Source organism: Lynx canadensis, chromosome C2 (genome assembly GCF_007474595.2).
Source record: "Lynx canadensis isolate LIC74 chromosome C2, mLynCan4.pri.v2, whole genome shotgun sequence".
Classification (NCBI taxonomy): domain Eukaryota; kingdom Metazoa; phylum Chordata; class Mammalia; order Carnivora; family Felidae; genus Lynx; species Lynx canadensis.
Window position 1 is genome coordinate 1,294,483 of NC_044311.2, and position 21,314 is coordinate 1,315,796.

The 21,314-nt window shown below is 53.2% G+C and overlaps 1 protein-coding gene across 3 annotated transcripts in view; it reads left to right on the top strand.

Annotated features, from left to right (window-relative positions):
* Positions 1-21,314, top strand: part of ANO10 (anoctamin 10) — a 224,833-nt gene that overhangs the window by 194,532 nt on the left and 8,987 nt on the right. The window contains exon 13 of one of the 3 annotated variants that reach the window (XM_030329340.1): positions 9,666-10,331. The exons of the other annotated variants lie outside the window; for them this stretch is intronic. Within the exon in view, the coding sequence (XP_030185200.1) occupies positions 9,666-9,740 (75 nt within the window). The 3' untranslated portion in view covers positions 9,741-10,331. Of the gene's footprint in view, positions 1-9,665; positions 10,332-21,314 lie in introns of those variants that run through there. 3 annotated transcript variants of the gene reach the window in all.

The following is a 21,314-nucleotide window of genomic DNA, read 5'->3' on the forward strand; positions in this document are numbered from 1 at the left end:
GCTGTGTGTCACCCACCGCCCCCTCCCAGGCTCCCTCAGATCCCCGTTCAGACCGCGCGCACTCGGCCAGGGGGTGGCTGAGTGGTAATGAGCTGTCGTCGTTGTGGGGGGGCCGAGCGGGTTCGATTTCCATTCACATTTGGCTATAGGACCTGGCTGTCTTTCATCCCTAATTTCAGGATACCCCTGTCTTGTAGAATTGTTTGTTAAAATACGTACGTACATCTTTCCTCTCTGGAACTCGGGCCCGTCCTGCCGACAGACACAGGGTGCGCCAATCAATCAGGTTAACTATAGAGAGAAGAAAAAACTTAGGTTCTCGTGAGTTAATTATGTCTTAACACGGTGGCAGTCTCAGGAAGAAATGGTTGGTTAGCACGTGGCTGATCCCCTTGAAGTTGATTTTTCTGGGAAACAATACGCCAGACACAGTTGTTCCTGAGCTGCAAAATACAGACTCGGGCATCTTCAAATGGTCCTCCATTAGACTTGAAACCATCTGCTTGTTTGCGGCGAAAATACAAATTTTCCACTGTTCTGAGCACTGTGACGGTGGCATCCCTCCAGAGAAAGCACGAACGGGGCCCTGCGGAAGCACTGTCGCCAGCCGGCTCTGCAAGGCACTTCGAGTTCATTTCCACCGATCTGACGAGGGAACAGAGAACCAAAGAAAAATACAATGTCTTTTCAAAATTAAGCTCCCCTTCTCTAATATCCTCCCGGGCTTCCAGAGGATTAAATCACACTCAATCCGCCTTCGTCGAGTTTCCATTTGCATTTAGACTCTCACAGCTGTGAGACCATCGTCAGAATCAGCGTGATCTGCTTTTGAGGGAGAACAGTTAAAATGGGAGGGCGAGTCTCCCTGACAGGAATGTCCCCGGGCTGAAGGTGGTATTACGAGTGGCCCCAGAGCGGGCGTCGCCTGTCTTCACTTTGCGGTGAAGTCAGATTAGCATCTCCGCCACGCTGTCCAGGGTTCCAAACCCGCCGCCCTACAGGGTCGCTGCGTTCACGTGGACCGGACCATCTAAACACCTGTTGCCTTAGGCGATAGACATAATCGTTGGAAGAATCATTTGGCCTCAGTGCACACACGCAGAAATGGACAATGCCAGCTGAAGGACCTCGTCCTGCTGACGCGATGGGACTTTTCACACGGTAACCTGGTGAGAGACGCGTCAGCTTCTGTGTGCCGTGTTAACGGGATGGCGTCCTACGTCGGAGAGCCATCGGAGAGAGGTTACTCTTCAGACCACGAGGAGTCATAGTCTCTACCTGGAAGTGTTCACAGAAAACCTCTCTTTTCCTAATACAGCACTGTTGTATTCAAAGTATGTGCAGTGGGCGAGCGTGAATTTTCCGAGTGTTCAGTTAGATGAAGTAAGTGGGACGGAATGGGTTTGGGGACATTACCTTCTTGCCGTTACATAAATGGCACCCTGCTTGAGCAGGCACATCAGGGTTTTCATATGGGTCCAAGAGCGCATCAGAGTAGTTTAGCATGCTTCAGGCTTGGGATGTCTTTTCTCTTCTCTTCTCTTCTCTTCTCTTCTCTTCTCTTCTCTTCTCTTCTCTTCTCTTCTCTTCTCTTCTCTTCTCTTCTCTTCCTTCCTTCCTTCCTTCCTTCCTTCTTTCTTTCCTTCTTTCCTTCTTTCCTTCTTTCCTTCTTTCTTTGTTTTTAAGAAAATAGGAATAGAGAAAGACTCACAATATTGTCATCATGAAAGGTTCCATTACAATCCGGGTAACAGGATGCAAATACCCTTGCCCTGCAGAATCAGACATGAGCACAGCAAGAAGAGTTGAATATTTTGTAAAATTATTTCTTTAAATGACAGTAATAGGACATATGTAAAATTACTTAGAGAAAAAGTCTTTTTGCAGTAACTTCGTAGTAAAATACAGTTAAGAACAACTTGTGTACTGTTCTCACACCCTTTGTTTTACCTTTTGCTCAGCTTCTGTTGGATGGGGAGGGAAAGCTAGATAATCTCATGTAATGTAATACATCTTACTGTGCATCGTCAAAGCAATTAGCATGGCAGAAACAACCCCAGCTTCTCCTTGAGCACAAATGAAGGACTCAGATCGCTCTCTTCCTCCTCCTGCTTTCCTTTTTAAAGATGGGTCTTCAGGGGCGTCTGGGTGGCGCAGTCGGTTAAGCGTCTGACTTCAGCCAGGTCACGATCTCGCGGTCCGTGAGTTCAAGCCCCGCGTCAGGCTCTGGGCTGATGGCTCGGAGCCTGGAGCCTGTTTCCGATTCTGTGTCTCCCTCTCTCTCTGCCCCTCCCCCGTTCATGCTCTGTCTCAATCTGTCCCAAAATAAATAAAAAAACGTTGAAAAAAAAAATTTTAAGATGGGTCTTCAGGAATAACATGCTGAAAAAGAACGATATTCAAATGTAATATAAAAACTCCCCTTAAAACACTTGAGAGACATTCAGCCTTTATAAGTTTGGTTTTTTTTAATCCGGTATTTTGTTAACATTAACCTCAAGTGTGAAGTACAAATTAGATGGGTTAGTTGGTTTTTATCTTACTTACTCACAATTCAGTAATGTAATACGCACATGCTTTTGAACATTTTTGGTTGTTGTAATGGTTCTTTTGTTGTATATTCAAATTACCCGGTACAATTCACTCCGGTTCCCTGCCGTAATTAGCGATCCGTAACGCAAACCAGATTTTACATCTGGGAAAGAAGATTCTGAAAGATACAGATGCGTGGCTATAGGGGAAGTGAGAGCATGCACTTCCTCTTCTCCCTGCACGGCCGTGGCTCCTCAGACTCTGCGTTTCCACTCCTGTTCCGTGGGTGTCGGCTGTTTGGGCAGCGGTGGTGGTGATGTGTGGTTCAGAGCAGCTTCACCAGGCATGTTGAAGAGGTCATAGCGAAGGCAACTCAAAGCAAGAAGAGATTAGTGGACAGCTGCTGCAACTAGTCCGAAAATAGCTAGGTCCGCAAAGTTCTTCCACTGATCTTGTACCTGGACTCCTCAGCCAGAATGTGGAGGGAAAAAGCCATGAGGAGGGCGACCCAGTCCTGGGCTCGGGACAGGGTGCCCACTGCAGATCGCGGGTTTCTCTCATTCATCCAGCAGACGTCTCGTGTGCCTTGTGTGCGTCTTAAGTAGGGCAGTAAGTAAGACACAGGGCGGTATGGAAGGAGCAGATCTGGAAGCGCTATATATTTGGTGACATTGCAAGTGCTGATTATAATTCTTCAGTTGCCAGACTCTTAAATTATACCTTTGAATTCCTCAAAGGAGCAAGCACTAACTTGAAAATCAAGCCCATTTTGAAAATCACAGCATATCCTGCTGGTTTCCCTTATGTCTCTATTTTCATTTGGTACTTTAAAAAGTACAGAGACTGTCATTCTACAGAGTATAAGAACGTAGCTTCAGCCTCTGAGATATAACGAATAGATGAACTACGTTAATAAATCAGTTTTTGGATGAACTGAGATTCTTCTCCATCGTCTGAGAAATCTGTGTGACCAAGAACCACTCATTAAGGTAACACGCTGTGTTTTTAGGTTTCCATTGCTAGGGTTAGGAATTGAGGTCCCTAACGTGGGATCGTAAATGGTACCGGGACTTGTTTAGGGAAACTTTCTCGTTAGTCAGGGATATGCTGAGGAATCTGTTAGGGTCTCGCACCGTCTCTTTTCGGGGACTCTCCTGCAGCTCCCCTGTCCCTCCCACTTGCCCTTTCACTACCACAGCTTTCTCTCACCGGAACTCTAGGGGCGCCTGGGTGGCTCTGTCGGTTAAGCGTCCGACTTGGGCTCAGGTCATGATCTCACTCACGGTCCGTGAGTTCGGGCCCCGCGTCGGGCTCTGTGCTGACAGCTCGGAGCCTGGAGCCTGCTTCAGATTCTGCGTCTCCCTCCCCCCCAGTCTCTCCCCCCCGCTCACGCTCTGTGGCTGTCTCTCAAAAAAAAAACATTCGGGGCGCCTGGGTGGTTCAGTCGGTGGGGCGTCCGACTTCAGCTCAGGTCCCTGAGTTCGAGCCCGACGCTGTGCTGACCGCTTGGAGCCTGGAGCCCCCTTCGGATTCTGTGTCTCCCTCTCTCTGCCCACCCCTCCCCTCCCCCCCGCCGTGGCTGCCTCTGCAGCCTCGTCTCCCGGCCAGCCCTCCTCTGCAGCCACACAGAAGCGCACCAGGTTCCCAGGGCACCGCTCGTGCTTTTGCCTCTGCGCTTCCTCGTCTCTCTCCTCTCCTGGCTCCTTCCCTCTGCCCACTTGTCTCCCCTGGAAACATTCTCCTCCTCTTTTCAGACTTCTGGGTCTCCGCCGCAGCACGGTCATCCTTTGTGCTACGCGTGATCGTGGTTTACCTACCTGCGTCCTGGAATGGCCAGGAGGGAGCCTGCCTGTCTTCTTAGTACCTAGCTGCTGGTGGTGTACATGAAACAGCGAGCTCGCGCCCCTTGACTGGTGACCCCATACTTGCACGCGTGTTCCCAAAGAGGGTCGTGGCTGCGCCATGGTGCGAGGCAGCAGCATTAACCTTCTGGAGGACCCTTCGAGACAGGCCCTGCCCCTGGGAGTCCGAGAAGTGCCGGGAGGAAAACATGAGGTCTGGGCTTAGAACACCTGCGGTCATTTGGGCCCTCTCCTTCGGGTCAAGGGACCTTACCCGGTGCTCTAGAATTTACGAGTCCGAGGCCTGGATTCCATCCAGTCTGTGCTGCAGCGCGGAGAAGCCAGGCAAGCTTGGGCAAGTCTCGTAACCTCTGCCTCGGTGTCGTCATTGCTAAGCTTGAGGCGTCGGAGCAGGCGATGGCCTCTGGGATTGCTGCAGGGCAGCTCTCCCTGCGGAGACTCGGGGTGCACGCTGTGGGGGGGGCATCCCCCGGGCGGCTCCCGTAGCGTTCAGGCGACAGTCCTGTGATCAGTGGCACCGTCCTTTAAAATGCCTGCATCCCCAAAGATGGGGAGAGAATTTGGAATGTGGTAAGTGGCATGTGGTGTTCACTTCGTGTGCTTTGTGCTGTAGAGCTAACGAGCTTTAACCTTCTCAGAGGATACAGCACAGCTCTGAGAGCCACGAGGGAGACGAAGAAGGCGTTTGCTTGGGGGAGAGACTTCAGCACACCCGGCTTTAGAGTGCATTCTGCCTATTTTGACTGTCGTAAACTGGGAGCCACGTGATTCATCCTGTGAGAGCCTCGGTGTCATAAATAACCAGTGCTCCCTCGGCCACGATGCCCGTGCCAGAGACAGCTGCCCATGTGCCAATAACATACCAGCATTACGATGTGACTCTTGTTTCAACTTCGCAACGAACAGGGGATGGTGGGTCCTTTCTTGCCTCTGAGATTTCAGCAATAGCTCACAGTGTTCAAAGCTCTGCCTGTGAAAATGTGGTCACAGTCAGTTTTAACTAAATATGTCCCCCCCCACCCCCCGCAAAGTTTTGAAAATGAGTTGAATATGGTGAGTGAAAGCATTTGCAAATACCTCTTTGGATGTTTCCATCGTGTTTCTGAGCAGCGAGGGCTCAGACATGGCGGAGGAGGCCGGGCCGGCCCCAGGGGAGCAAGAACCCTAGGCCCCCCTCAGCCAGGCACAGGTGCTCTCTGGAGGCCCTTCCAGGAGGTTCCAGAAGATGGCACTGAGTGGTTGCCATGGCAGATGGGATCCTCTCTGCTCCCCTGAGAGCCGCGTTTCTGTAAGGGTGAATGTGTTGCTGTTTACCATATTGTCACAGTAAGGATCTGGAGTTAGCCTGTCCTTATGCTCTGACCCTGCTCTGGGGCGGAGGGGTGATTCTTTGACTTTGTCCTTTTGCACAGCACGCTTTCAAGAGAGGCTAAAATAACTATTCCGCCTTCACTATTGTGACGCCTAGAGGAAATTAGAGCAAAAGTGTTTTTCTCTTCAGGCCCAAAGAAGTAGGTAATTACCTTTGACAAAGCAGCTGATGATAATCGAACACTATCAGATGAATTTGTCCGTAATTAGCTAATGATAAGTATACATTCTAGGTTGAAATTCTAGGTCTTTGGAAAAAAACCTACAGATCAAAAAGCGTTAAGGAGAAATTTGTCAGTTTCTCATAAATAAACGGAAAGCTTTGAATCTTCATAAAGTTACAACACAGAGGGCTCATAGAAGTCACTGGGCCGGAGTGACCAACTGTTCCTGGGCCACACCCTGGGTGGAAGTGGCCATTCTTACACCACCCCGCTTGGCCTCCTCCCTGTGAACGGTTCTAGGGGTCCACAAGTACAACACCCTGTTGACCCTGGGGTTCTTTTCAGGTAGGATTGCTTGGAATTAAAGTCTAGAATTCACCGAAGGATAGAGCCATCAAAATCCTGAAAAACCAGGATCGGGATGTCAGAAAAGCCAAGCAACCCGCAGGAATTTGGATCTGCTCAAGATTGAAAGGATAGGCTCGATCAGTGGGCAGATGAAAATTGTAGCACAGACTTAAAGCGTGTTTTAAATCTTCACTTATTTAATTTTTTTTTTCAACGTTTATTTATTTTTGGGACAGAGAGAGACAGAGCATGAACGGGGGAGGGGCAGAGAGAGAGGGAGACACAGAATCGGAAACAGGCTCCAGTCTCTGAGCCATCAGCCCAGAGCCCGACGCGGGGCTCGAACTCACGGACCGCGAGATCGTGACCTGGCTGAAGTCGGACGCTTAACCGACTGCGCCACCCAGGCGCCCCAAATCTTCACTTATTTAAAACCGTAAAATTTTGGAGATCATCTCTGCTTAACTGCTTCATGTGCTCAGTGCACTGAGAATGTAGCATAAGTGATTTCTGCCTTGGGCACCGTGTCGGTTTTCTGTGGCTTCGCAGCAAACAACCGCACACTTAGTGGCCCAGAACGACACATTTAGTAACTCACGGTTTCTGTGAGCACAGCTTAACTGGTGGTGTCATCAGAGTTCAACTGGAGAAGGATCTTTAGGCTCTGCAGTCGTGAGCCAGATGCGTCTCCTGTGATAGTGAGTGTCAGGTCCCCATCTTCTTGCCGGCTGTGTGCTGGGGCCACTCTTCAGTCCTGGAGGCCACCCACATTTCCTTCTCGTGTTCCTCTCTGTAGACCTCCGCGGTACGGCAGCCTCCTTCTCCAGTCTCTGACTTCAGGGACAGCCCGCGCCCCTTTTGAAAGGGCTCTCGGTTTATTACGGCCAGCGTACTCAGGAGAATCTCTCTTCTGGTTAACTTGAAGTCAGCTTACTCATTACATCCGCAAAATCTCTTCGCCTTCGTCACATAATGCAGCCCATCACAGGAGTGACACCCCATCACCTTTGTCACATTCTGTTGATTAGAGGCAGGTTCCAGCTCCCACTCATACCCCAGGGAAGGCATCCACGTCCAAAGCATGGATACCAGGAGATGGGAATCGCAGGGGGTGAAACTGAGGGCGCCCACCACAGGCACCGAAAGGACGAAAGAGAAGAAATCAGTCCCCCGGAGCAGGTTATAAGCCAGTGGTTTGGGAGGCAGAACACGTGTTCGAAGAGGGAGAGGGCGGTGGTTAGCAGTCAAGTTTATAGGTGAGCTGAGTAAGCCTATGTCACAAAGCGTGGCTAAGCTAAAATGTCACCATGCGACTTCCCTTTGCTTGGAACGAGATCAGGGTGTGTGCAGTACTGGGAAAATACTTCTTCACATCTTCTGGGGAGCAGGGCCCTCCCACCCATCAGCACCCCACTCCAGCCCCGTTCGGTGAGAGGCCACCTCTGCTCTCCCTCTCCCACATACCTCGAGCAGCCCGCTCCTCTCCAGCTGCCCTCGGCACCTGGCTGCTGCACCCACACAGGCCGGCCTGGCCCCAAGCTCCCCAAGTGCCCAGACAACCTTTCTCTGCTCCCCCGGGCAGAACCACCCCCCTTAGTAAGGCTCCTCTCACTGGGTATTAGACTGAGCACCAGGTGAGGAGGAAGACCAACCTTCGTGGGCTTTTAACTGACATCGGCCGGAAGCTGAGCGTCTTTGTGGTTTTCTCCAAAGTTCAGAATATTGTGTGGCACCCCTAAGAGTTCCCAGCAGTGCTCGGGGGTGCCTCCGGGCACAGTTTGAGAACCGTGGCTCTCCCCTGTGCAGGATCCCACCCGCGCCGAGTACTCGCTGTTTGCGAGGTCCCGTGTCCAGGGCAGGGGCAACAAGGGGAGGAGGAAACATGCCGACGGCGGGCTGGAAGCCTGAGCAAGATGGAGAGCTTTGCAGGCCTGCCCGGGGTCGGGGGGTGGGGGGGGACAGGGGAGGCACTTCTAACCCTGGCTTTGTGCCCAACGTGGCAGTTTGCCCCCAGACAAAACGTGTGTCAGCAGTGCTGTGATGTTTCCTGATAAAACTCCCTTCTGATTTGTCTGGAGCGGAGCTCACGTCCTCACTAGACTGCGGATGGGGTACTGGGGTCTTGTGTCACTGGCTGATTTGCTTCCCGTTCGAGGTCATCAGTTGTCCAGTTATCCTCAGCGAGGACCCCCGGGCGTGTTTTTAGACGAGCTCGAAGAGAAGATACGTGACTGTGTGTCCGTCCTCAGCACCCCTCCTTGGGCTGGCCGACAGTCCCCCGTGGAGCTGGTGGGGCACCGGGCAGCTGTGGGATCGAGGGCACAGGTGGAGGGGGAGTCCTGGCTACGGGAGCACACGGGAGTCAGAACCCCAGCACGCCAGGAGCCCGTGCGGCCGGCTGTCACTGGCATGAAGTTTTTTGTGTTTTTTTAAAAAATTTTTAATGTTAATTTATTTTTGAGAGACAGGGAGACAGAGTGCCAGTGGGGGAGGGGCAGAGAGAGAGGGAGACACAGAATGGGAAGCAGGCTCCAGGCTCCGAGCTGTCAGCACAGAGCCCGACGCGGGGCTCGAACTCATGAACCGCGAGATCGTGACCTGAGCCGAAGTCAGATGCCCAACCGACTGAGCCACCCAGGCGCCCCTCGCGTGAAGTTTTAACACACGGAAAGCAGTCCTATGCATCATGTAGGTGTAACACATTGGGGGAGGAGAGCCACGTGGGAGTGGGGAGTACCAACCCCAGGGGAGTAGTCCTCTGCGTGGGGGGGAGGGTAGAAGATGAAGGGCTTGCAAGGCGGAATCCGTTGTGTTGGCCGTGTCCCTGTCTTCCAGAAGCTTGGGGGGGTGGGGAGGGGGGGGCGGTTCTGTCATTTTTCCCAACTCCATGTGTTTGTGAAATATTTTATGATTTTGAATAGGAAATCTTCCTAGGAATAGGAGTACTTCCTATGAGGAATAGGAAATAGGAATACTTCCTAGATTGATGAGAATTAAATTTTTGGTTTGTGTCCATCTGCTTTAAGGAAAACCAGTAAATAAGCAGATGTGCCGGGGAGGGCGGGGGTGGGGGGGGCGCCTGTTGTTTCCCAAGTTTTGCAGCCACTGACTGAGCGGAGGGAAAAGCCTACTGGGGGATATCCCAGGCTCCGTGTGCCCAAACCAGCTGTGCGCACAGCCTCTGCTGTCCCCTGGGGCGCGGGGACCCCGTCTCAGAGTCCGTGCCCCAGCCTGGCTCTTACTCCGGAGTCAGCACCAGCCAGTCCTGCAGCTGAAAATGTGGCGGCTTCCGGTCCTTCAGAGAACGACAGGGGAAGGTGGGGAAATCCAGGGCTGTGTTTGTGTCGGTATCTTTTATGCTAGTACTGAACAGTTTTTACATTTACAGAAGGAACTCCATCCTGTAATTAGAGCAAAAAGAAGCCACCGGTCATGGACAGTTGTTCCGATTTCCATCCGTTGATTTTTCCAACCTGAAGATAGTCTGGGATTTTTTTGTAACACTCCACTTTGCCTGAAACAAACTGAACCGTGAAACTACTGGTCTGTGAAATGATTGAACAAATTAAAAATGTGTGTAAACAGCCAGATCAAAATTAACGAGAGAGTCTAACAGCGTAAGCAGAGGCCCCGTAACAAAAGGAACAAGTCTTTAAGTCTGTTTGTGCCACACTTTGTGTTTGCTTTTTTCCTCCTTTCCCCCCTTTTTAAGATGGAATGTCATCACCCAGAGTGATTTCGTAACAAGATGTGAAATTTTGACGTTTTTTTATTTTGTTCTTTAGGCTGAAACTATGTTCTCCTTTAGGTCAGGAATAGATTGCGTGATGGAGAGTGCTGGCTCCTTTGTAAATGCTTTGGAGCCTATCTTAGGCTAATTACTCTGGAAGCTGAAACGAGTGGTCTGTGGGGCCAAGGTTGTTGATACTTTTAGGACCAAAAAACGAAAAAACCTCCCAACATAGTTTTTAAAACCTAGCGCTCCTAATTACTAACTAGATAGTAGAAATACATACATACGTACTTTTCTTCAAAAAAAAAAAAAAAAAAAAAACCAAACCAGAGGCAGACTCCAGTCCCTGGTGAAAGATGATTAAGGAAAACAGAAAAAGGTCTTGTCGTGACGGACTGTGGCCTGATTCTTGGCCAAGTACGTGCCGCTGACCCTGTGGTTTCTAGCATCCCTGCGCTTTGCCTGGCCGTGCCGGGCACCGCTGCCACCCCCTACACAGAGCCACGGTCTTCTGTGGCCAGGAGAGCTTTTTGAAGACGTGAGGAATGAGACCACAGCCAGCCAGCCAACTCTCTGTATGTGGTATCCCTGGCGATCTCTCCACCTCCGCTTTCTGTATCTGGGGAGGACCGGTGAACGTTCGATGGGGAAGTGAGTCCACACACCCCTGAGGTTTATTACGGTCTAATCAGACTTCCCATTTACTTCTGCCTCCTCCGGAAACCATATTTACACAAAAGGAAAAACACAAGAAAATCCTAAATCCAAAAGGTTGGTGTATGCACACACAGAGCCTCCACTGGCCATCCAGAGGGAGGACGGTGTGAAGGCGGATGAGACACGGGGAGAGGAAAGTGCCCCTTCTCGTCACCCAGTCTTAGGTGGAGTGGATCACCAAAGATGACCTAGTCCTTCTTTCTGTGAAGATCCTACCTCAGAGCATCAGATATTTGAAGAAAACCAATAGTATGAGGTGCTGATTTTTGACAAAGACACAGATGTGGTGCAGTAGAGAAAGGATAGTCTTTTCAACAAATGGTGTGGAAACAGTTGGATATCCAGATGCCAGAAAGACAGAAGTGAACTTGGACCCGTGCTTCGTACCCAAATGGCTCATAGACCTAAACAGAAAACCTAAAAGTATAAATCTTCTAGAAGAAAGGATGGGATAAAATCTTTGTGCCTTGCATTAGGCAAAGATTTCTTAGATACAGCCCCTTAAGCACAATCCATAAAAGAATAAATCGATAAGTGGCACGTCATCAAAATTGAAAGCCTGCTTTTCGGAATCTGCCATTTCTATAAGGAGAAAGCTAAGAGAGAAGCAGGAGAATCTGCCAGAACACTGTCGGGGGGGGGGGGCCTCTCAGACAGAGTCTTTTGCTCTCCGTGGGGTGGAAACGTGCTTCATCAGACAGGTCGGCCTTCCAGCGTCCTCCCCACAGCTGCTGCCCCTTTCCCTACCGGACGGGAGCAGAGGCGGGGCGGCGAGCGAGTCCAGCAAAACCGTAGTGTGCTGAAATCCAAACCCTGTTTTCAAATCACGGAATCTACTCCTGAAGCCTGTTTACACTCTAAGATAGTTAACTAGTTAAATAGTTACGCTGGTTACACTATACGTTAGCTAACGTGACCATAAATTATTGAAAATAAATAAATAATGAAAACCGTTCTCAAGAAAAGCCACAGAGGAGCTCCCCGTTGACCCATGAACGACATGGGGGTTGGAGGCACTGACCTTCCCCCCCCCCCCCACGCAGTTGAAATTTGCATGTAACTTTTGACCCCCACGACACTTAACTACTAATAGCCTGCTGTTTGACTGGAAGCCTTACCAATAACATACGTAGTCGATTAATACATATTTTGTATATCAATAGGTATTATATACTGTATTCTTATCATGAAGGCGGCTAGAGAAAAGAAAGCGTTATTAAGAAAACCGTAAGGAAAAGACATCTGCTGTACTGTATCTGTTGGGAAAAAAAATCCGTGGGTAAGTGGGCCAGCGTGCTTCAAACCTGCGTTGTTCAAGGGTCAACGGCACCTTCCTCGGCATTTTCCTCTGGAAAATACGGAATTTGAGGGAATCGGGGAGAACGGTGGCTTGGAGCCACGCAGCCTGTGTTTCTGTGCTGAGACCTGGGCTCGTTGGCTGTGGGCGTGGGGCCTCACTTTGCGCAGATCGGTTACCGCGAGTGCGACGTGGGAAGTTTACGTGAGGACCAGGGACAGGGCGGCCAGGTGCCCCGCAGGCAGGCGTCGCCCCTCTCCCAGGGGTGCGGCGTGATGGTCGGGCCTCCTGCCGGCTTCGCCCGCACGAGCACGGTTCTTCCAGGTGTAAAAACTGCATGCAAGTGTAAGGGTTATTGTTTTTTAATTGTTTCCTATAAAAGCTAGCTGATGTTTCTGCTAGAAGAAGTCTAGGCTCTAACATTTTAGAGGGGACTAAACAGTCCTGTGCGGGACGGAAAAAGTCCAGGAGGGGGGCCAGGCGAACAAGTCAAGAGGGGAGGGTGGAAGGATTTGACACACGGGAAAAAGAACAGGTGAGGAGTTTACGCCGGGAGGTTTTCCTGCGGAGGGGAAGTCCGGACTTTTCAAGGAGGAGCTGCATGCCGGGCCTCAGGACAAGAGGACAGAGTGGCAGCTCGGAGGAAGCCTGCTGCGGGCCACACGCGGCCACGGGGCCCGCAGGTGGGCCCGGAGGACGCAAACGTGAGGCCTGCGCTGCCGGGCAAGGATGCTGGCACTTTGGCACGTATGTGGAAGCTGATCTGCCCACGTGTCTGCGCTGCCCGTGCCCCTCAACCTCCCCCACCTCTCCTGAGAATGAAGTGTGAGTGTGCACACCTTTTCCATCCCCGGGAGTGTCCCTCCTCTGCCGGCTCTGTCCCTAGGCTTGTGTGTGGCATAGTGTTGTGGGGACCGGAGGCAGACAGCAGGGCCGACTGCCTTCCGAGGAAAGGGCAGACGAGGGGGCAAGAGCTCTGGGACTGGAGGAGGGGGCAGGGGGCAGCACCTGGGAGGGCTTCTCCGAGGAGATGCCGAGGAAGGAGCCACGCCTGAGGGCCCCCGGGAGCTCGGCTCCCGGGCCGCTTCCTCCCCCCGATGCCGGAGAGTCTGAGGAGAGGGAGACGAGGTGTTGGTTCACGCTGGAGGTCAAGACTTGTGACTGAAAGGAAAGGCAGACAGATGGCTGCATGGAATGGAATGGCCGCCTCATTGGGGTTTCTAGACGAGGCCTAAAACGTCAGAGTAGAACAAGCAGCACCTCAGAATTCATGAGAAGAATGGACTCGTTGGAAAATGGGCCCGTGTGACCAAGAGAACTTGGTAATTTAGGGGAGAAAAACATGCCCAGACAGGGCCTTCAGTCTACGTAGACTCCCAAACCGCAGATATGACATGTTTAGTTGAGAAGACGCTTAGTAACTTACGGGAGAACGTAAGTAATGATGAGACGTGGGGACTTTCGTAACCTGGGATCTTTCGGAGTTGTTTCCATGTAAAGACTCAAAGTTATTAAATGAACGTGAGGTGTAATGTAACAAAAGCCGTTGTGTGGGCCAGTCCCAGGGTTGAAGGAACAGCCCGGCGATGGCACTGAGGAGCGAGGTAGGTTTTGGCTCTCTTTCCACGCAGCGCGGTCAGGATCTTGGCTTTCGTCGCGGTCGCCAAGTGGATGCCGCGGCTCCAGGCATGCTGTCGTCACACACTCCTGTTCAGAGGCAGGGGTGGGGAAAGGTGGCTTCTCCTCAGAGTCTCTTTCTATTCAGAAGGAAAATCTCGCCCAGAAGTCCCTCAGGAGACTTACCCTCCAGCCCCACTGGGCAGAATTTAGTTACCCGTCCATGCCCTAACTGTCGGGGAAACCGAGAAAGCACCTGGCGTTGCCGACATCCGGAGGGAAAGATGGGCTCCTGGCACAGGGAAGGAAGGCGCCAGGTAGCAGTCGGAGGGAGCGTACCGTGTTATGACAGGTTCACGTTGGCGATCAGCTGTGAGACGGAGGATGCGTGAAATGAAACCAGCAGTGGAGGCCGCGGAAAGGCCATGGAAGGTGCTAGAGGAAGGCATTCAAAAGGGTCATGACAGGCTTCGGTGATGAAGGCCAGAAAGGAGAGGTGAAAACGGCATCAGGACAAACTGAAAGGCTTGTGTTTTATTTAAAAAAAAAAAAAAAAAAAAAAGTGACCAAACAACACGTGAAAAAGCAGGGCTGCCTCCTGGGCTGCAAGTTCCAGTGAGCTAGAGGCTCAGCTGCCGGAGAAGCCGATGTAACCAGAGGCTGCAGGCATGGTGTCTGGGACAAAGGGGCGTGACCCTGAGGCCCCCTCCCCGGCCCAGTCTCCTTCTCTGGACTTTTCTGCCACCTTAATCCCGCGGTGTCACCTCCTCGCTGCTCAGAGCCCCCTCTCGGCGACTGCTCAGCAGACACCCTCCCCGATGACCCTTGGCCAAGCGCGTGCTTCTCCAGCCTGCCCTGGCCCCAAGTCCGGGCAGAGCACTACGGCCCCGTTTCCCCCCACGGACTCCTAGCACTCACCAGGCCTCAGCCCTGCTCGGCTCGCTGCCGGACCCAGACTCGACTCGGGGGGCTCGGGGGATCCCCGGCGTCCGCGCGGCGCCCGGCACGGCTGGTGGGCACCTGGGACTCTTCGCCGGGCTAGTCGTGAATAAGTGAGAGCTGCAGCCGCATCGTGGCATGCTGGGAGTGGTGTCTGAGGCGCGAGGGCGCCTGTGAGGACAGGCTGGGGGGGAGGGGGAGGGAAGGCAGGCGGGCCCGTGGTGAGGCCGTTGCACTGCTCCACGAGGGGTCCTGTGACCGTGACCAAGATGTAGAGGGCAGGCACAGCAGGAATGTTCAGGAGACAAAGCCAACCACGCCTGGCCTCCTGAGGCTCCTGAGCTGCGAGCTTCGCACCTCACGCTAAGCGGGCAGACCGCCGGGCTTCGGGAGAGGATCTCAGATTGAGTTTCGTCAGTTTGGCGGCATCCAAGGGGAGAGGTCAACCGGGCGTTGGTGTTGTGAGCCTTGTGTGAGTTGGGAAGGAAATCTGAGCTGGGCGCAGGGATGTGTGTGTGCCCTGCGTGCAGGCGGTGACCACGGCCGGGTGTGCGCGGTCCCTCCCAGGGAGAGCACCGCCCACGGTAGCCTGTGGCCGTTTACGTTTAAGTTGGTCAAACCAAATGAGACCAAAAATTCAGCTCCTCAGTTGCACTGACCACATTTTAAGTGCTAGGAAAACATTCCTGGCATCACAGAATGTTCTCGCGGGGGTGCTGATGCAAAGTGAGCAGAGGGCCTGCAGTTGACCCTTGGGGATTGCTTCCAGAAGAGGCTGGGTATGGGGCAGGGGGAGGTGGGAGGGCTGGAGGGCCAGGTGAGGTGCCACGTCACGGTCCCGGGCAGCGGTGCGGAAGGGAGGTAGCGGCAGGGTATCCGGGGCAGCTGTGAACGCGCCAGACGAAGCCCAGAGAACGCCCTTGGGTTCGGCAACATGGCAGCCGGGTGACCGCAGAGGGATCTTCTTCAGTGGGTTCACGGGCCGGGAGCCCTGGAGAGGTGGCTGGGGAGCCGGAATGAGAAAACAGCTGAGAGGGACCATTCTATGAGCAGGTTCGGCTGGGAGAGCGAGAAGGAAACTGGATGTCCACAGAAGGGAGAGTGGGGTAGGCAGCGGAAGGGAGGGTTCTGTTTGTTTGTTTAATGAGAGAGAATCGGATGTTTCATGGCCTAAAGAAAATCCCCAGAATTTATCCCCCAGATACACTCAAAGGTCATAGGGACACCCTGGTTTAGGGGACTAGTTCAATGAATTGTCCCATCCATACAAATCCTGCAGGCACCCAAAAGAAAAAGGACTTCCTGCAATTCCTGATACAAACTCTCTCCAAGATTTATCTTGCAAGATGCAGAATAGAGTATATTATGCTACCCTTATATGAAAAACAAGAAAGATATCTAGAGATACCCTATGTTGATAATGGGGGGGGTGGGCAGGGTCAACGAAACAAAACTTCTGAAGGAATGATCACGAAATTGGTCATGTAACAAGAAATCGCCTCCAGATGAGGGGCTGGGGAACAAAAGCAGGAATGAATCTTTATTCACAATATTTTTATAGTGCTTGATTCCTTTAAACTATGCACATGTATTTTAAAAATAAAAACATTTTTAAGAGTCACTAGGAAGAATTTGGCTGAGAGAGAGGTTAAATAATCAGGAGAAGTATTCCACCTCCCGCCTCTCTGGCCAGGACCCCTCCACCTTTTATTACTCCATTCAGCTCTCCGTGGAATCCGGCATATTTTAAAGTCATGAGTTTTGTGATATTCCACGCTAACCATCCTGTCTTTTCTATCGCCGGACAACAAATTATCCCCAAACGGTAAACAGTGGCTCTCTCCCACTTTCTGTGAATCTGCACATGGCTCACCGGGGTGCCCCTGATGTCGGGCAGCGCTGCAGGCCCCCCAGAGCTGGACGGGCTCACACGCACGCCTGCCGGGAGCTTCAGGGCCCGGATGTGGGTTCCCCGCCACGTGGGCCTCTCCACGGGACCACTCACAGAGCCCGTGCAAGAGAAGGAGCGCCTGAGACAGAAGCCACAGCCTCTTTGTAACCTAACTTCGGAGGTGACATCCCCTCGCCTTCGCTGTGTTCGCTTGTTGAGAAGTGAGTCACTAGGTCCAGCCTACATCTAGGAGGGAGGGTTCCACAAAGGACTCGTACCAGCGGCCGGGGCCAGTGGGGGCCAGTTAGAGGCTGCCCAGCACACATCCCGAAACAGCCCAGGAGAGTGCTGCTTTTTATGTGATGTTCTCTTCCAGTTTGTCAAAATGCTCCCAGATTCATCCCTGTGAGCTCTTACCGTGACCCTGTGGCCTCAGAATAACCTGCTGCTGTTCTACCATTCTGCAGGAGTGCTTCGTGTCAGATCCTTCCTGAATCCTACCCACTTGATAAAATTTGGGGAAAGTTGGATAAAATAGGAAGGTGGCCGCCCTATTCAAAATCACTTAGGGAACAGAACATTCTCCTGTATCATATAAGAGGAAGGCCTCGATTTTAGGCAATGTCCACTGATGTGTTTGGGGGCAAAGGGGCATGTTGTCTGCAGCTCACTCTCAAATGGTTCAGGAAAAAAACAGAGCGAGTAAGGAAGCAAACGGGGCAAAAAGAAAGCAGCTGGCAAATCCGAGTAGGAGTATTTCTGAATCCCTAGTACTATGCGTGCGAGCTTTCTGTAAGTTTGAAATATGACAATTAAAAGCTCGGAAATAAAATTCTCAGACGCGTCCCAGACCTGCTAAATGAGAATCGCAAGCGGGACCTGGGAAACTCGCTTTACGAAAGATCCCCAGAGGCATCCTGGTTGCCGATCAGCAAGGTGTGGGATGCCCTTGCAGCGTTGCGGCACCACCGCCCTCGGCTCTCCTCCAGCCGTGGAGTCGGCCCCTCGGAGGGAACGGGGCGTGGTGGCAGATGGGGGTCTAATTGTGCGGCCCAGGAAGATGTGCTTGTGGTCCCCGCAGGGGGCAGAAGCAGCGGGTCGCAGCGCAGGGCTGTGCCGAAGGCCTCCCCGCCCTGCCTCTTTGGGCGCCTCCCAGTCCCGGGCCACACGCCTCCGAGCCCTGGGCCACCCCGGTGACCGGCGCCGGCCTCGGGAGCCCACCGTGTCTCGGGGAGGCCAGCAGGCAGAGGCATCGTACCGGCTCTCGCGTCACTGTCCCCCTGCTTGCGGGCGCGTGTGGCACGTGCCCGTCCTGCCTGCGGCGGGCTGGGGGGTGCTCCCCGGAAGTGTGCCCGGTGCTCCGGGCTTCCCACGGCGGTGGGCGTTCACGGGCTTATGGGAGGCTGGGGGACCAGAGACTGCTGCCGGGCCAGAGAGCGTGGCCACCTCAGAGCTCCCCGCACAGCAGCCTGCGGAAGGGCAGGAGAACGGGGCGAGGCGGGGGCCGGGGAGCGGCGGGAAAGGAGCCCGGAGGTGGGCTCGAGGTCCAGGCCGGGCCTGTCCGCCTGGGAGCCAGGAACCCCGGAGTCTCGGGCACCGTCCCGGGGGCTGCAGGTGCCTTGCGTCACTGGGGTGGTCAGCCGGTGGGGTCGGTGGGACGGGGGCGGACAGGAGAACCGTGGGTCGAGCCCCTTCGTCCACGCTCCATTCTTGGTGGGGGGCGTGGGCTCCCGCGGAGGGCTCTGTTGGAAACAGCCGCCTGCTCACGGGGTCGAGGCCTTCAGCCCTGACTCACCGCCGTGTTGTGTTCCGTTTCCGCCCCGTGCGTGGTTTCCTCTCGTGGTCGGCCTCCGCTTCCTCCCGGCCCAGGACGCCTGGCTGCTGCGAGCCCGGGGCCTGACTGTCTCTTCTGGCCACGGAAGTCCTCGTGCTGACGCCAGTTCCTTCTTGGCAGTGAGGGCGGCGGGGCGCTGTGCGCGCGCTCCTGCTGTTCGCCCTCTCGGGGGCTTCGCTCTTCTCCTCCAGTGGTTTTCGTGCCCTGCAAGTTAGGCATCAGAGGAAGCGCATTTCTCCACGTGCTTTGCCACGCACGTGCCCAGAACGCTCGGTTCCGAGGGCAGAAAACACACGGCGCCTACCCACAGCCCGGTACCGCTCTATGATCATAGACCTGGTCAGGCTGGTCTCTTTGGCTCGTCCCAGACAACTTGCAGAGACGCTGATTTGCTTCCCCCCCGAGACGCACGTGAATCGGCTGTGACTCAGCCGCAGACTTTGCTGGGTGACGCAGAATCACTTCACCAAAACCTGGCCGCGTGCTCTGCAAATGTTTGCCCCGCGTCCTCTTGACAAAATGACCAGGTCGTTCCGGGCGAGAGGCGAAAGTCCTCTGTGTTTCGTTACTTTTACAAGGGGTCCCCTGTTAGCAGACACCTTATTTCTCACGCGGTCTGCTGTTCTTGGCTTCGCGCGGGGAAACAGCAGTAATGGCGGAGGAGGAACTAAATATCTGAAGGCACGTTTTACTCACCACCTATCAGGTGGATCGGCTCGTGTTCCTAAACAGCAAAGCGAGGAGGCAGAGTTCTGACACTCTGGGTACGCGACTTGGGTAGAAAGCTGGGCCGTGTGGCTCAAGCAGGATTGTGTGGCCGACAGCTTATCTCACACTGGGACCGTGAGCTCGTCCAAAGGCCACACCAAGGACAGCACCGGTCACCCAGGCTAGACCCCCATTTCCCTGGAACTTTCCAGATTCTGAAAAGTGTGATGGAAACAGAAGGAAGCCATTGTTGCTCTCACAGCGTGAAATACGGCCACGTTTTGAGACCCGGAGGCAGCGAGTAGAACCACACGGAGTTGGAGTCAAGTCCGCGGTACTAGCTTCTTTCCTGCGGTAGCGTTGGGAGCTTCTGGAAGCTCCTTCTCCCTCCGCTTGTGTGGTCTTCTGCATGTGGTACGTGCCTGTAACTGCAACATTTTTGTCCTAGCTTTTCCTCCTTCTAAATTGGCAAACAATTCTTTTCTTTGTTTTTCTTGTTTTGTTTTGTTTTTTGGTTTTTTTTGCCAAATTACCTGAATTTGGTAATGCTGACCTCACTCAAAGAGCCAAGACCATCTTCTAAGTTCCTTTGTGCCTTCAGGTCCTAAGAACAATCAGAACTTTTGTACTTCCATTATGTGGCATTACATATAGAATAATAAAGTAGCTGCTATTGTATATTTCCGTTATTTTGGAGGGAACCCCAAAGAGCCTTTGGAACATGGTCGGAACAGGGATAAGCCCGTGCACGTGCACCTGCCGCCTCTCAGAGCCTCACCTGATAGTACTCCTCTGACCGTGGCATCCCAGGAGCACCGCTCTTGAAGGCCAAGGCCCGGAGGGCGGGATGCACTGAGTGGCTAATCCAGGACTGGTTCCATAGTTCATTTCAGCGAGACGCCGTAATCGCTGCAGTTTGGGAAACCCCACCTCGGTTCACGTCACCCCAACACGCACCAGGCCGTATCTCCCCGGACACTTGGGAGAAACGCGATGTGGCCTGACTAGACCACGTGAGGGGTGTCGGCCGTGAACGGTCTGTGTTCCGATCACACGAGGGTCTTGGGTTTCTTTGCTCTCAAAGACACGTTTGCAAAAAAGTCCTTTCTTACTCACAGAAGTGATGAGTTTCATGCTTATCTAGTATTTTTAATCAGTGAAAATAAAAAATAGACATGAGTTTTCAAAACCCCATCCAGCTTGCTATTCTAACTCCACCTGTTAGAATAAAGTCTGACCTGGACCCGTTCGCTGGCAGGAAGGTTAACGGGAAGATGGTCCCTTGGACGGCGGTGCCGTGGAGGGGTGTCAGTGGCCTGTTGCCACTTCAGTCCCAGATTTCAGGAAACCGACAGCCTAAACGTGCTCAAGAGCCTGTGACGTTCCTGTCCCCCTGTATTGGGCCGTCAGCGTTGGTTACGGTCGCTGCCACTCACCCATGAGGGGATGTAGGTGACGGGAAGGAAAGCGAAACAGAAGACGTAGGAGAAAAGCAGTAGTTTTTCTACTTAACGAGGCTTGTAGACGGGCGCGAGTAGGCAGCAGCTGCTCGGAGGGAAAGGGACGTCGAGCGAGTGAAGGCTAGAGCCCGTCTTGCACTTACAGTGCTTTTCCTAGAGAAGAAGATCAAGGATGGTCAGGTAGATCGTGCCGGGTCCCAGCTTTGCCCGGGTTCTTCAGAAGGGGCACCGATGGTGGCTGTCCTGGTTCACAGCACGGGCACCCGGGGCAGCCGTGCTCACCTGCCGGGGATGGGACCCTGCCCCCGGGTGAAGAGGACACACCTATCTCTCAGGCAGTGGAGACGATGTAGAGCTGTAAACATCGCAGTCAGTGTTCTAACTATTGGTTTGGTTTTATGTGGTTTTAGTCGTAATGTTGATTGCGAAATACCAGATTGACAGAGGATAGAGAGGTCTGTGTTTATGAAAGAGCCATATGGTGTTTAGATGGGGGACAACAACCTCATTGTCCTGGGGAGATCCTGAAGATGGTGGGGGGCACTTGGGCCTTCTCCGTGGCCTGCACCTGGCCAGAGTTTCACAAGCATCTTTCTAGTCTTCGGTGGTGGGCGAGGCGCGTCTGAAGGCCGGGACCGGTCTGCAGCGGGCCGGAGCCCTTCCCTGGCTGCGCACCCCCAGACCCCACGGCGGGCGCACAGAAAGGGGTGTGGGTGCCTGTCGGGACAGAGACACAGCTCACCCTGTGCCGCCATCCCCACTCATCCCGCTGCCTCTGTCCTCGTAGTGATGGTGTGGCTTTCTCAGATTAAAGGTTATTCCCCCTTAATACTTAAGAAAA